At 48.7% G+C, this 16,096-nt stretch overlaps 1 protein-coding gene across 1 annotated transcript in view; it reads left to right on the plus strand.

Moving 5' to 3' along the window:
* NAPG (NSF attachment protein gamma) overlaps positions 1–16,096 on the plus strand; it is a 154,097-nt gene that overhangs the window by 82,922 nt on the left and 55,079 nt on the right. The window contains exons 9-10 of the mRNA XM_078688150.1: positions 196–274; positions 4,023–4,102. Of these exons, the coding sequence (XP_078544276.1) occupies positions 196–274; positions 4,023–4,102 (159 nt within the window). The remainder of the gene's footprint in view (positions 1–195; positions 275–4,022; positions 4,103–16,096) is intronic.

Below are 16,096 nucleotides of genomic sequence, written 5' to 3' on the forward strand. Positions count from 1 at the left end.
CCGATATTGACACCCTGCTTTGGTTTTCTTGTAGCATAAAATATGTTTACAGCTCTTTGTGGTCTACTCCATTTCAGACTACTTTTAAACCATTATTAAGGCTTTATGTGATATTACTCGGACATGTACCCAACTTAGCTTAACATTTTGTTGTACCTTTAGTAATTCTGATGATTTTTTTATTTTTCAAAACAGGTTAGATGAAGCTGCGGTTTCCCTCCAGAAGGAAAAAAGCATTTATAAAGAAATAGAAAATTACCCAACATGCTTTAAGGTAACAGCTAGAATTTGCATACAGGGTAGACCTTTAGGCTTTGCTTGGTTTACACTATCTTATGTTTTTGCGTTAATATATTTTGTTTGTGGTTGAAACATATATTGTCATGGAGTAATGCAATGTGTGTCTATCTGACAATCACATTAAATGGCCTGTTACACATTTGTTAGGTCAGTCTTGATAGCGAGTGATAGCTCTGTCACAGACGTAATGCACCTACTGTAAAGAGCAGCTACTTGTTTGCCTTTTCAAAAAAATCCTATATCCCCATGTAGTGGTGCAGTCATCCTGAACGGCGGAGACGCATATCCCGTCCACCGAAATATAAATCTCATTATATCCTATGGAATTTATATTTCGGCAGACGGGATATCCATCACCGATGTGACGGAGTAACTCGTTCGCCAAGATCAAAATCAGGCCCTATTTTCTTTATGCTTTTATTTTAATGTGAGCTAAAATCCTAGTTCATGGACTGCATTTATAACAGCAATGGAAACTCATACTGGCGCATTAGGCTTAGTAGAAAGGTTGGTTGTAATGCATACTTGCTCCCACAGAGTTGTTATAGAAACCCTTTCCTCATGCCCCGGCTTAAACCTAGAAAATGTTTCTACCAAGAGGCATCTCTAAGATCTCGTGGTCCTTTTGTGTGGCAGTTGGGTGTCCATGAAGATTCCCCCCAAGGAATGTAGTGGCCTAGTGGGTCCATATGAAGCGCATTCACATTTTCTGAAATCTGAAGACATTTCTTTTCTTACCTACCAACTCTGACTCTCTGCTGCAGGTTGTGACATGCAAGGAACTAGCTTAATGTATATTATCTCACTGCATACACAGGGGAAAACCAGCACATATTGTGTCACGTCGCCCTGGCTAGTGTTCTTTTTGTTGATCTCTTTGTCTGGACATGGCTGATGTGTATGAGAAGTAACATCTTTCCAGCTTATAGTTAGTAGCGCCAATTAGAGTTTCGATTGTAATGCAGTGGCTCCTTTTACTGCTGTTGTGACCAAATGGGTCTCAACCCTTCATCAAAACAATGTCTAACTTTCCTTATCTTAGTGAAGGAAGAAGTCTGTCTTTCTGTCTCAGTGGAAGACATGATGAGTGAGTTCGATTTGAGAACACTGTTTGACTTATCTTTCCATTGATGAAATGTTATAGATTATTGAGTGCATCTTGGAGGAGCCTCTGAATTACAGCCCAGTTGAAAGGGAGTGAAATCTGGCACTTAAAATGCTATTTTTCCCTGAAATCTTTTTTTAGACAGCTCCACTAAATACATATTGTTTTTAAGCTCTGTTGCCCTCTACCGTTACCTCCCCGAACGACACCTCTGTTTTATGTTTTATTTGAATCCGCTTCCTGTTGCATAAACAACCAGGTATATAACATCATGAGGATTGCAGAACGTGTCCTTTCTTTTAATAACAGAAAAGAAATACTGCATTCTGAAAGATTTTACTTGAAAGATATATACTTTCTGTTGTATAGTTATTTCTATATTCTCTTTCTTCCCCTGCTCCCTGCGTGGAATGTTCTATATGTCATAGAATGTTGGATGGGTGCACAGATTCAGTTGGTGACTGAAGGCTGAGCTGCCAGGAGGACAGCTCCTGGTGGGGTATAATTACAGAGACTCTTACTGGCCTACTTCCTATCCTGGCCTTTTACATCTTACATTTGTAACTCTGTATTATAATAAATACTTACTTGAAACCTACCACCTCTGGACCTTCCATCATTGTAACATTGGCGACGAGGATGGGATGGGAGCAGGGGAAGAAAGAGAATATAGAAATAACTATACAACACTTTCCTATGCTCATCCTTACTGCTTGTGCCTGTCTGATCCAAGGAAGGCAGGCCTCGTTGGTCCAAAACCTGCTCTTCAGTTATTCTTTGGCGGCCTACTCACATCTGTAATTTTATTAAGGAAGTTAAAAATTAAGACCAAGCTAGAACTTACTCAGTGCAGTTGTGTTGCAGTCCTGGTCTTAAGGAGTTATTTAGAGGTTGACAGATTTGAGATATCTGTCCAAAACTGACCCACACCCTGTCCACTCTGTTCTAGAATGCATACATAGCTATACATTCTAAATGGGCCGACAAGATCCACCAAGTACTAGGAAAGCCCGGATAGTTTGAACGCAATTATGTCATTATGGTTTCTGTGTCCTACATGGGGCTAGAGTCCCCCACTCGCAGTGTGACGTGCAACTATGGGTGCTCCACTTATAAGATGCAAAATTCTTGCCATTATACTTCATCTACTTCTTTTAGTATATTTTAATGTGTACCTTGCCTTTAATTTAAAGGACCGTGTGGTGGCTTGACCGTTCTTAGAAAGAAAGACTGGTGTTCTGAATACAGGCTATAGTTGGGGCATCTTTTGTAAGGGTTTCAAGCACATGCCTTCTTTAATGAGATTACTAGCTCCTCCCTGTGTGTTACTGTGGTGATATGATTATTCATCTGATGCACTTTTTAGTCCAGCTCCAGCTTTAAAGTCCCAGCGATGTATGTGTGTATGGGACAGTAATGTGGCCCGCGCTGCAGTTTTCTTTACTGTTCCAGTGGTCCAACTCAATCTTGAGGTGAAAAGGCAGTGAGTTGTAAAGCCTAGGGCACAGGTTTCGGTCAATCAGCCTGAAAGCTCTCTGCTATATTGGGCCTTAATCCTTTCCAAAAACTGAGTTCCCTCTCTCAGGAGACATTTGACAACAATCTACAACTTAATATTTTCTTTGAGTTCCATCCAATGGCAGGAGTGTCTGGCTAAACAAACATAGACCGTAATGCACACTGCATGACTTGCTGTTAGGGTCTGGATCACATGCAGTTTGCTTACTAAGATTTCTGTAAGACCTGCTTATGTAACTTTCCTAGCCTAGGCACAGGGCTTATTAGAGAGTGTCCAACATAGTTCAGGAAGGTCTAACTCTTCCCATATTTTCAGCCAATCCACAGAAGATGCATTTACTTACAAAATAATCTACATAGTCAGGGGTTTCCCTTGAAATCTGGTGTGGATCCAGCATCGAATATTTCCTCATGACACCTCTGGCAAAGCCCTGTAACTATGTATTTGCCCGGCACGTAAAACCTAGGTCTCGGAGATTGCATTTGCAATTGTCAGAATTTGGCCACCACATTTACTCTCATTTTGGTTCTGGTTTAGAATCACTAAGTTCGCAAAGGCTCCTCCCAGCCTCAGCAGTGTTTGTGGTGTGTTTGCCAGACAAGTGGTTACACAGAGGTCTATCTGTGTCAATCGATTAAAGATATCAAGGTGCTTAACCGATATTGCAGGTGAGTAACTTGTTGTTTAAAAAACAATCTGTCTAAAGCAGTTATAGCAGGCCTGTATTAGTGGGTTTCTACAATGAGTCTAATTAGAACTCCTTATTCGCCAGTGGGTGTCCTGTGCATCTACGATGGATATAGATGGCCTGGACCTATGCTAAACATCCCCGGGTAAAAAAGCAAAATCTGTTGTTTCTCTATGTTCTTACCTCTTTGATCCCGTTGTTTTAATTTGTATTGATTACAGTTCTTAAAAAGAAATCAACGTAATGTTTCTATTACAACTGTGTTCTTTTAACTAAGTGATCCACATGTGAGATTGAGAAAGAAAAAAGTTTACTTACACCAAAGACAAGATAACTATTATAGATTACTGACGTGTATTATTTGACTTTTCTGTTTTTTGTTGTTTTTTTCTTTTTCTTTTGTGTTTCAGAAAACAATAGCTCAGGTTTTAGTTCACCTTCACAGGAATGACTATGTAGCTGCAGAGAAATGCGTTAGAGAATCCTACAGGTATGTCAAAGCTTTACTTTACTGAAAAGAAAGTACTGAGCAACAACATTTCCTTTTCTCGCTTTACTAATGTAATAGAAAACAGAAATTCAGAAAAGCTTATAGACGTCTAACACATGTTTAATCCAAATGTAACCAGCAGAGCACCAAATATTCTGAGTGAAGATTACAACTTCAACATACCAACGCTTTGCCCCGTGCTCATTTGGTAATTCTAATGTCCAAACGTTTCTACTGCACATTTATACACTTTTTAGGCCTCGCCTACGCAACGCGCATGCGTTGCCTAGGAGGGGACCTCATGTAATCGACTTGCTTTTTGGGCCAAAAACTTGCACGCATTGCATTGCCATCAATGGCAACGCGTGCACGTGAGGCGATCTACTTGCGGGAGCGTGCCGCCAAATGGCAGCAATTATCGCCCTCCTTACCCCCCTCCCCCTCCCTCGTCACCTGCTCAACATCAGGCTGACCAGGGTCCCTGCCAGCCCTCTCTGTGCTCGGCCTCGGCTGGCCAGACACGGAGGTGTCTCTGGCTCGGCAAGCCTATTGTGTTCTCTCAGTGCCGCTTGCAATCATGCTGGCGCTGGCAGGTCTCCGGGGAGGTTTCTCTTCACTTCTCTGCGCCGATTTGCTTTCTCCAGACATCCAGTCTCCACCTCTCTTCCCTCTCCAACCGCCATCTCATACTGTTTGCTCAATCCACTGCCTTTACTCTCTGGTACTTTAAATACCCGGTTTCTTTCGCTGCTTCCTCCTTTCTCTCACTTATCCCTATTCTCCCTCTATTTTATTTCCCTCTTTTAAAATGTTTGCCCTGTTTCTCAAGCTCCTTCTTTTTATATCTCTTTGCCTTCCATCTTTTTTCGTCGCACTTCCTTTCTTGGTCATCCATCCTTCTCCTCCATTAATTCCTTCATTTTCTCTCCTTCGTCGTCATCCCCTGCCTCACCTCTTATCCTGGTCTCCTTGCTCTCTCCACCCCCTTCCTGTTCCCTCCTCCCTTCTCCCTGCTTATGTTATTCTGGCTTCTCAGTCACTCCTTCCTCCTTTGGTTAGCCTCTCTCTGTGTCAAGGCTTAGTAGCAGTCCCGTTTCCAGGTGCAGGAGCGCAGAAGCACCCTGTCGAGCAGGGCATCCATGGGACATACATCATGGATGCACCAAGCATATGAAAGAGCAGTCCTTGAAGTGCGTGGGCCAGGCAGGATTCATCAACCTGCTGAGCTGTGGCTTAACACATATTGTTATGATTGTTGACAAACCATGGTTGTCCATGGTTCTTCCATCGTGACCAATGGAGCCCCATTGTTTTAGCAGGTTTTTAGCACTGCTTTTGACTAGTATCATGATCATGGGTACCGACCAGTTCATGCGTTTCACCTAACTCTGTTTCTGTTCCGCATTCAGACTTGGGCGCTAGGCAGCTGGAGTCAGCTGTGTGTTTGGTGGTTGCACCAAGCTGAGTATTTCATATGTAACGGCATGCAGATTGTGCGTTTATGTCTCTAGCATGCAACATTAACTGTTGCATCGTTAAACACTTAAAAGGCCCCAAAGGCGAGACCTATTGGCTATGCCAATGCTTGTTCTCAATGCAATTGAATGGATTAAAAAGTACATGGTACAAATGAAACAACACCTTGACACTAACAAACAGATACCGAGCTCTTCTCAGGGTAACAATGCAAATGACACTGAAGGAGATAAAGTAAGCGAGAGCAATACAAAAATAAATTTAAAAAAAGCTGGCTTCAATATATTTGCAGTTTTCGCTTTGTTGTGCCAAGGTCAGAATGAGTCAGCGCTTACTAGAGCAGTTGAGCTAGTTGTTCATTGTTCAACACAGGAAGCTGCATTTAAATTGTGTAAATGTGCAATAATATTAAAGGGTAACACACTTTAAGGAGGTATAAAAAGGAATTTGTGGTTTGTTAATACAACAGAAAGGTAAATGATATGTTTGAGGCATGTGGGCTGCTGAATTCATATCTATAGCATAGATCGCCGCCTAGTGTTGGGTCCGGATGATTGCACATTGTTGTCCTGGAAGAATCTTCGAAGTATCACGAGATAGGTGGCTCCTCCCCTGGACTACAGTGCGCATGGGCATCGACTCCATCCCCAGATTGTTTTTTCCGCCATTGGGTTCGGATGCATATTTGATCACTCAAGTTCGGAATCAATAGAAAGTTTCTTTTCGGCCCAAAGGCCTTTCCTATCGTCGGTATTGTTTTCCAATCGGTGCCCAGCTCTGTTCCAGCTCAGTTCCCGAGTCGGACGCCCAGAGGAGTCGCGTGGCTCTTCGGTGCTCGAGGCCCGGTCGACGCAACAAGACTTATTCGACGAAACATCATGGAACGGAGCCCGTTCAAAAGGTGCCCCGTGTGCAACTCAAAGTATCCCCACATCGACCTCCACCCGGTGTGCAACAAGTGCCTGTCGCCGGATCACGATGAAGCCAACTGTATGGCTTGGTCTCGTTTCCGCTCCAAGAAGACGATTCGACTTCGGCGCGTGGCGCGCCAAGAGGCCCAGCAGACGGCACCTGACCCGGTGAACATTTTCGATGCCGAGGGAGAAGCGGCAGACGAGCAGGAAGATCCAGAGCCGATTTCCAATCCAGCGGCAGAGATCGACTCCAACTACAATGCAGACGTAGAAATGCTCGATGCAGAAGACATCGTCGACGAGGTAGGAGACAACGATGGGGCCTATGGGGCCACGGAAGATAGCTCAAGCGAGGAGCTATGCCCCGTTCTGACAATATCTACGGCTCAGGTCGAGGGATCGCCACATGGCCTTACCCAAGATCTTGCACCAAGTTCCACGGTCTCGCCCCCGGGCCCGGCTACGGACACTTCTAAGGATCCGCCTTTGGTCAAATCGAAACCGAAAGAGAAAGTTTCGGTGTCGACGAAAGTGATAGAGGCGCCATCAAAGCAGAAAGTGCGTGTAGCCTTGGTCGGCTCCACGTCTTCAGAACAGTCGGTACAGACAAAGCCAAAGAAGGTTGTCGAACCGGTAAAGTCGCTCAAGGGCGTCGAGCCGAAGACGGGGGCACCAAAAGTACTTGTCAAGGTCGTCGACCCGAAGACTTCGGCGCCGAGGGCCGTCGACACAGACAAAGGACTCTGAGCTACTAAAGTTGTCGATCCTGCGCGTCGGACGGACAAGGCCAAAAGTACTACAACCCTCGAGCCGCACCTGGTGGTGGCTCGAAGGCACCTGTCGAGTCGACGCAGCCGTCCGCCTCCTTCACGAAGCAGGTGTCGGAATCATTAAAACGCATCAAGGACAAGGCTTCCGCTGTCGATCCGAAGGATACTTCCACGCCGAAGCCTGCCGCCAAACCGCAAAAGTCGATGGCGACGATCCAGTTCACGCTGCCGCCAAAAGTGGCGCCGAAAGCGTTCACGCCAAAGAAGGTTGTCGAGGCTTCCATGAAGGTTCCTCGGGGCCGAAGCCTACCCCTGCAGTTGTGGGCACAACGCATCGACGGCCCCTGCTGGAGGAGCAGTCGGAACAGTTTATCGACGCCGACACTGGTAAACTTTCCATTTACAAGCGAAAAATCATACCAGCACAGCCTATGGAGTCCTACACAATTCCTTTAAAGAAGAAGAAGGATTCCACGGATTCACCTGTTCTTGTTGAACTAATAACTCCACGTGGTCAGGACACTGCTCCACTCTCGCCCACTTACTCAGATGTGGAGGCTGGGGAAGGTGACGACTATGAGTACAACTACCCTGCCAACACTGATCCTGAGGATCAACATGACACATGGGCAGATGCTGCGGACCCAGGGGATCCACAAACTGCCCCAGACACTCAAGTGTATAATGTCAAAACATCACCTACTGAGGACTCAGCGGCATTTAATGCGCTTATTGAGAGGGCAGCCAAGAATCATGACGTCCAGCTCCATGCTAACCCTATTGAGGTGGACTTTCTGTTTGACACCTTTTCCGCCTCTGAAAAGACTGTAAAGGCTCTGCCAATGCTGAAGGGTGTCTTGAAACATGCTGCAGACATTTTTAAAGAACCCACACGTGCCAGGGTTATAAACCCCAGAATTGAAAAAAAGTACAAGCCGGCGCCTGGCGACCCTACCTACATCAAGGGCCAGTTGCCGTTGGACTCTCTAGTTGTTTCTAATGCCCGGAAGAGGGCGAATTCACAAACTACTGGTGATGCTCCTCCCCCTGACAAGGAATCTAAAGTCCTAGAAGCATCAGGGAAAAGGGTGGCGGCTCAAGCGGCCAATATCTGGCGCATTTCAAACACTCAGGCCCTCTTGGCCAGATATGACAGGGCACATTACGATACACTTGAAACCCTGTTACAACACTTGCCAGATGAATATTAGGAGGCAGCAGAGATGCTCATTCAGGAAGGGAAACTCATCTCCAATGCTTCTATTAAGTGTGCACTGGACGCAGCAGACACCTCGGCCAGGGACATTAACACCAGTGTAATGTTGCGGCGACAAGCCTGGCTCAGGATCTCCGGGTTCAAGCCGGAGATACAGACCACCATCCTAAACCAGCCTGTGAACCCAGATAACTTATTTGGGCCTGAGGTGGACACCACCCTGGAAAAAATAAAGAAGCACACTGAGACTGCAAAGTCTATGGGGGCTCTCCAGTCCCAGCAGTTCAGGGGTGGTTCTTTTCGTCGTTCAGGCAATAGAGGTGTTTCCAGAAGCCAGCTGTCCCAGCAAACACAGTACACTAAAAGTGGCGCGCTAACCACGTACAACAAACAGAGTAGAGGTGGCTATCGTGGAAACAGCGCAAAAGGCAGAGGTCGTGGAAACAACAACTCCCGATCCTCCGCCGCCAACAAACAGTGACGCCTTGTCACTGCCCCCCGACCATATAACACCAGTCGGGGGGAGACTACAGCAGTTCCTGCCAGTCTGGAAATCCATCACCACAGACAGGTGGGTCAGAAAGCTTATCCAGTACGGTTATTGTCTGGAGTTAACATCCACTCCACCCAACATACCCCCAAGACACCGTCCTATGTCCACAGAGCATTTGCACTTATTGCAGCAGGAGGTACTCGTCATGCTGCAGAAAGGGGCAATCGAGCTCGTGTCAGTGGAAGAAAGAGGCACAGGAGTGTACTCCCTGTACTTCTTAATCCTGAAAAAGGACGGGTCCCTCAGACCCATTCTGGACCTCAGACCCCTAAACCAGTACATCCTATCAGAACACTTTCATATGCTCACACTGCAGCAGATCTTCCGTTGCTCAATCAAGGGGGATTTCCTCGCAACATTAGATCTCAAGGATGCATATTTTCACATTCCACTACACCCGTCACACAGAAAATACCTCAGATTCACCATTCAGAATCAGCATTACCAATTCAAGGTCCTCCCCTTCGGAGTGACCACAGCGCCCAGGGTGTTCACAAAGTGCCTGGCGACGGTGGCTGCGCACCTCCAAGCATGCACGTCTACCCTTACTTAGACGGCTGGCTTGTCCAAGCACAGTCGGCCCAGCAGTGCGCTACCACCAACATGTCCCACACCATTCACCTTCTTCACGATCTGGGATTCTCACTAAATTATCCAAAGTCCCACCTTCAGCCCGCCCATGTGCGGCAGTATCTGGGCGCGACAATAAACACTCTGGCGGCCACAGCCCAGCCAAATTGAGTGAGGATCGACAGCATTCAATTGCTAATACAGAAATTCAGACCGCAACACTCTCTTCCGGCACGAGTGTTCATGCAGTTGATAGGCATGATGGCCTCCTGCATCTTCATAGTCCCGCACGCGAGACTACATATGCGTCTTCTTCAAGAGTGCTTAGCACGTCAGTTGTCTCAGGCTCACGGACAGTTAAAAGACCTAGTGTTGGTGACCGGTCGTGCATACAACTCTCTGCATTGGTGGAATCCACACAACCTTTGCAAGGGCTGACCGTTCCAGGAGCCTGTGCCACAAATCATCCTAAAAACGGACGCATCTCTCCAGGGATGGGGAGCTCATGTACTCCACTACACGGTGCAGGGACTATGGACAACGCAGCAAAAGAAGATGCACATCAACCTCCTAGAGCTGATGGCAATCTTTATGGCAATGAAGGCATTCAAGGTACATCTGTGCAACAAGGTCGTGTTGATCCTGACGGACAACATGACGGCAATGTACTACATTCAGAAGCAGGGAGGTACACACTCTCCACAGTTGTCTCATCTGCTGGCTCAGAGCATGTGGAAGTGGGCCATTCAAAGGAACATCTTCCTCATGGTGGAACACCTCCCAGGCAAGGACAATCAGATGGCGGATCTGCTCAGCAGGTAAAGCCACCAAATGCACGAGTGGGAGCTACATCCATCAGTACTCCGCCCGTACTTCCAGCAGTGGGGTCATCCAGAGATAGACCTGTTCGCCACAAGGGAAAACGCCAAATGCCAAAGCTTTGCCGCCAGGTTCACGCACCCACAGTCGCAGGGCAATGCGATATGGATGAACTGGTCGGGCAAATTTGCGTACGCTTTCCCCCGCTGCCACCGCTGGTGGCACGAAAGCTAAAGCAGCACTCGATGACGCTCATCCTGGTTGCTCCAACGTGGGCTCGCCAACCATGGTACACCACGTTTCTAGAACTTTCCGTGGTACCGCATCAAAGGCTGCACCTCACGCCCAGACTTTTGACGCAGAGCCATGGCGACATTCAGCACCCAGATCCGCAACAGCTCAACCTGGCGATCTGGCTCCTGAGGTCTTAGAGTTTGGCTACCTCAACTTGCCTCCAGACTGCATGGATATCATACGGGAGGCAAGAAAGCCCACCACCAGAGCATGCTATGCGGAAAAATGGAAGCGGTTTGTCATTTATTGCGTAGACCACAGCATTGACCCGCTTGACGCGTCTACGCACAACATCATTTGTTATCTTTTACATCTTTACAAATGCAATCTAGCATATGCTTCCATTCGGATACATTTATCCGCCATAGAGGCTTATCTCCAAAACAGGCAGCATCTCTCCCTTTTCAGAGTGCCTGCCATTAAAGCTTTTCTAGAGGGACTCAAGCGAGTCATTCCTCCCAGGACCCCACCTGCTCCTGAATGGAATCTTAATGTGGTCCTCACCAGGCTGATGGGTCCACCTTTTGAGCCTCTACATTCATGCGAGATTCAGTTTTTAACATGGAAAGTGGCTTTCCTGATAGCCATTACGTTACTGCGACGTGTTAGTGAACTCCAGGCACTAACTGTACAAGAGCCATTCATACAAATTCACTCCAACCGGGTGGTGCTGCGCACTAACCCTAAATGTCTTCCAAAGGTGGTTTCACAGTTCCATATCAATCAGACTATTGAACTGCCTGTGTTCTTTCAAAATCCTGAGACAGTGGCAGAACGAATGCTCCACACTTGACGTCAAACAAGCTTTGATGTATTACATTGATAGGACCAAAGATTTTAGGAAGACGAAACAACTCTTTGTTGCCTTTTCCGCACAACACAAAGGCAACCCCATTTCCAAAGCAGATATAGCCAGGTGGATCGTTAAGTGTATTCAGATTTGCTATCAAAAAGCTAAGCGCACTTTAACAATCCCCCCAAGAGCCCACTCCACCCGCAAGTTGGGGGCCTCCATGGCTTTCCTTGGAAACATCCCTTTAGAAGACATTTGTAGAGCAGCCACATGGTCTACCCCACACACATTTACAAGACACTACTGTGTAGATGTGCACTCCAAGCAGCTGTAGGGCAGGCTGTTCTAAAAACTCTTTTTCAAGCTGCTGCAGCTGGCACAGGCGGCCGCCGCTAATGGAGGGACTGCTATATATTCTATGCTCTAGATATGAATTCAGCAGCCCACATGCCTCGAACTGAATATGCTACTTACCAGTATGCATCTGTTCTTGGCATGTAGGGCTGCTGACATTCATATCGCCCGCCCTCCTCCCCGGTGCCTGTCGCGGCTGCAGCACTTACACTTACTCTTAGCATGGTCATCGCTCACGCTGTTACACTCCATCTTCGCCACAATGGCTAAAAACAATCTGGGGATGGAGTCGATGCCCATGCGCACTCTAGTCCAGGGGAGGAGCCACCTATCTCGTGATACTTCGAAGACTCTTCCAGGACAACAATGTGCAATCATCCGCACCCAACACTAGGCGGCGATCTATGCTATAGATATGAATGTCAGCAGCCCTACATGCCAAGAACAGATGCATACTGGTAAGTAGCATTTCTGTAGTAGGGGATCTCTGTGTATAGTCATAATCTAGTGAATAGTCCCGCCCATGAGCGAGGACCCCGGCAATCAAATATAATCTCTTAAGTCGTCAGAAAATTGCAGAACTGCAAAGACACTTAAGAGAAAATTTAAAGACAAATAATGCAGCCTATATCCACAGGCTACACTGTCCAGTACTTCAACTAGAAAATTCCACCAAAAATCCACAAACAGCAAAGCCTGTCCAGATTTCCCTTGCTTTAACAGCAAAAACCCTCAGAAATGATAGAGGAAGGCATGGACAGACAAGCCCCATAGGCTGCCATTATGTGGCTTAAATAGGATACTGTCCCTTTAAGAGAACTTTCCAGAATTTCTCCCAGTATCCCAGAATGCATCGCAGGTCCCTCTCACTTGCAGTTCTTTTTTCCGGCTCCTGCTTACAGGACCCTGGTGCATTGAGCTCTCCCTTTTTCAAGGGTCTATTGGAGTTTTGTACACTTTTTGTATTTAAAAGTGTTTTCAGTTGTTACTTGGTGTTTCCTTTCACTTCTGTGTGTTTGTTCAGGCTTTTTAGGGATCTAAAATGCCTGCTTTATTCGACAAGTGCCCAGCATGTGGAAGGAAGAAGGCCAAGACTGATCCACACGACGTCTGCATTCTTTGCCTCCCTGAAGAGCATGTCCCTGAAGATTGTGACATCTGCCAGACCTTTTCCACAAGGACCCTAAGAGAAAGGCTGAGAATTAGGCTCCAAGGCCTGGAAGAGAGGCGACTGCAGGCTGCAGGTGGGTCTGGGCAGGCTGGGAAGGCTCCCTCTGCCCCTGCTTGGCCTCTGGGGGGCTCCCCAGAGGCAGGAAGACCAGCAAAAGGTCCCGGTCTCCGTCGACGTCGATTGCATCGACGACGACGTCGAGAGGGATGACGACGGTGTGTTCCCCTTCTCCCCGGGGCTCCGGGTCGAGACAGCGTGGAAGATAGACGTCGAGATGCCTGGGTAGGCCGCCGTCGAGGTCACCGCCGGCGTCGTCGTCGACGTCGGAGTCAAGGCATCGCCGTCGACGAAGGAGGTACCGGCGCTCGCCGTCGAAGCGACACCGCCGGTCGCCGTCGAGCAGGTCGCCGTCGAGGGGATCAAGGGTCGAGGAGACGGCGTTCGACGCCGGAGTCGAGGGGTCGCCGTTCCACACCTGAAAAACGACACTCGACGTCGAGCAGGAAGAGATCAGCGTCCCGAGGATCCCCGCCTCCCCTAAGCGGCGCAGAAGGGATTCTGGCGCGAAAAGCCACGCTGGATCTGGGGAAGGACGCCAGAGGCGTCGCTCACGCTCTGGAGGATCTGGGTCACAGGCTCCTCCCCCGAAGAAGTCACCGTGCTCGGTGTACTCGATGGTATAAAACCACCTAGGCCTGCCACTCCTCTACCCCTACCTTAATCCGCCGCTACCTCCGCTTCCCCCTGCGGGGCAAACTCCGCCGCCAGTCCCACCTCATGGGCCCGCTCCTTTACCGAGGTACCTCCTGTCAGGCCACCGAGGTCGGTGTCGCTGCCTCTGCTTCCGACACCTCCTAAGGGGACACCTAAACCGAGGCCCCAGGATAGACCACGGAAGACGCCTCCACGAAAACCGGTGGAGCGCCCCCGTAATTGGGCATTACTTTGACGGTGCCCACTCCCAAGACATCAGTCATCTTCGAGACGCTACATCAGAAGCATTTGTCTCGGCCGTTACTGCCACTGGTGCCGGGTCTGGAAGAACCGGCCATGGACCTTTTTCTCACCCCAGCGGTGACTAAGGCGGCACCCTCCAGACTGCAGAAGAAGTACCGGGCTCCGGACTCGGACCCGGCCTTCCTAAGGGTGGAGCCCCCTCAAGATTCGGTGATTGTGACGGCAGCGCGCAAACAGCATGCCACCACGCCTTCCTCCACAGTTCCACCAGATAAGGAATCTAGGTGGTTGGATTCGTCTGGGAGAAGAGTTTGTGGGACTTCAGCGACTTCTATGAAGGCCGCTAGTGCCCCTGCCTTGTTGGGTCGGTATGACTTCCAAGAGGTGCTGAATGAAGGGATGTTGGTGGCGAATCAAGTCATCAGTGCTGCGGCCCACTCTTCACTGCTGGCGGCGCATGGTTTCTGTCATGGGATTAACCAGCGAAGACATGCATGGCTCCGCCTCACGTCTCTGAAACCGGACGCTCAACAAAGGGTTGCCAATCTCCCTTTCTCTGGCGAAACCCTGTTCGGGAAGCACGCTGATGATGAAATGGCCCGCATGAAGGCGGAGGCCGAAACGCTCACAGCGGTGGGTTTGGAGAAACCCAAGGAGACCAAGAAGTCGTACCGTCCGTTCCAACGTCGGTTCGGTGGTCAAGGCAGAGAGCGTGGCCAGTCTTCTGGACAACAACAGCAACAACAACAGCAGCAGTTCAGAAGACCGTTCCTGAAGCACCAGAGAGGCAGAGGCGGCCACCAGTCTGCTCCAGCGACTAAAGGCCAGGCCGGGTCTAGGCGCTTACTTCCCCTGCAACTGTTACCCGCTCCGGTGGGGGGAAGCATTCAATCTTTTCTGGCAGAGTGGAGAAAAATTACTCAGGACAAGTGGGTGCTGAATATTGTTTGCAATGGATACAGTCTTCGGTTCACCAGCCCGCCTCCATCAATTCCTCCGGTCAGCTCGCAGTATCAACTGTTCGAGCTCCAGGCGGAGGCCGATATCCTGTTAAGGAAAAGGGCGATAGAAGACGAACCTCTGTCTCAAAAAGGAAGAGGTCTGTACTCCCGGTTCTTTCTGGTTCGCAAAAAGGACAAGAACGAGTTCAGGCCCATTCTGGATTTGCGACAAGCAAACAAGTGGATTCGCAGAGAAAGGTTTCGCATGCTGTCGTTGCATCAGATTTATCCTCAGCTGCAACGAGGAGACTGGCTGTGTGCCATAGACCTCCAGGATGCATACTTCCATGTGCCCATTGCACACAAACACAGGAAGTTCCTGCGGTTCCAAGTCGGCGCCAATCACTATCAATACACAGTACTGCCATTCGGACTGAAGTCTGCGCCGAGAACATTCTCAAAGTGCATGGCAGTGGTAGCCGCACACCTAAGGAAGAACAAGGTGTTTGTCTACCCGTACCTGGACGACTGGTTGATCAAGGCATCCTCCTTCACGGAAGCGCAAGCACACTTCCAGAAGATGTGCGTTCTACTGAACAAGCTGGGGTTGCACATCAACATGTCCAAGTCGGTACCGACTCCGGTCCAGTGCATTCAATACTTGGGAGCCTCCATCGATACGCTGTCAGCAAGCGTGTCTCCTTCGGAGGAGCGACGATTATCACTGCTTCGGAAGGCTCAGGCTCTTATGACCACTCCATCCACGACAGTGAGGACGGTGTCTTCTCTACTGGGATCGATGGCCTCGTGTATCTTCCTAACGCCCCATGCACGGCTGCACATGAGACCGTTGCAAGAGTGCTTGGAGGATCAGTGGGATCAGAGGAGAGGATCTTGGGACGACAAGATACGTCTATCTCTGCATGCTCTTCAGTCTCTGAAGTGGTGGTGTTCAGCGGAGAATCTCCTCAGAGGGGTTCCCTTCCACAAGGACATTCCCACTCAGACTATCGTGACGGATGCTTCTCTCCAGGGCTGGGGAGCGCACTCCGGAGACCTGCAGATTCAAGGGACGTGGTCCCCGTCGGAGTCCACGTACCACATCAATTTCCTGGAACTCAGAGCTGTTCACTTGGCACTGAAGGCCTTTCACCCGTCCTTCCAGA

The sequence above is a fragment of the Lissotriton helveticus genome, chromosome 4_1, assembly GCF_964261635.1.
Source record: "Lissotriton helveticus chromosome 4_1, aLisHel1.1, whole genome shotgun sequence".
Taxonomy (NCBI): Eukaryota; Metazoa; Chordata; class Amphibia; order Caudata; family Salamandridae; genus Lissotriton; species Lissotriton helveticus.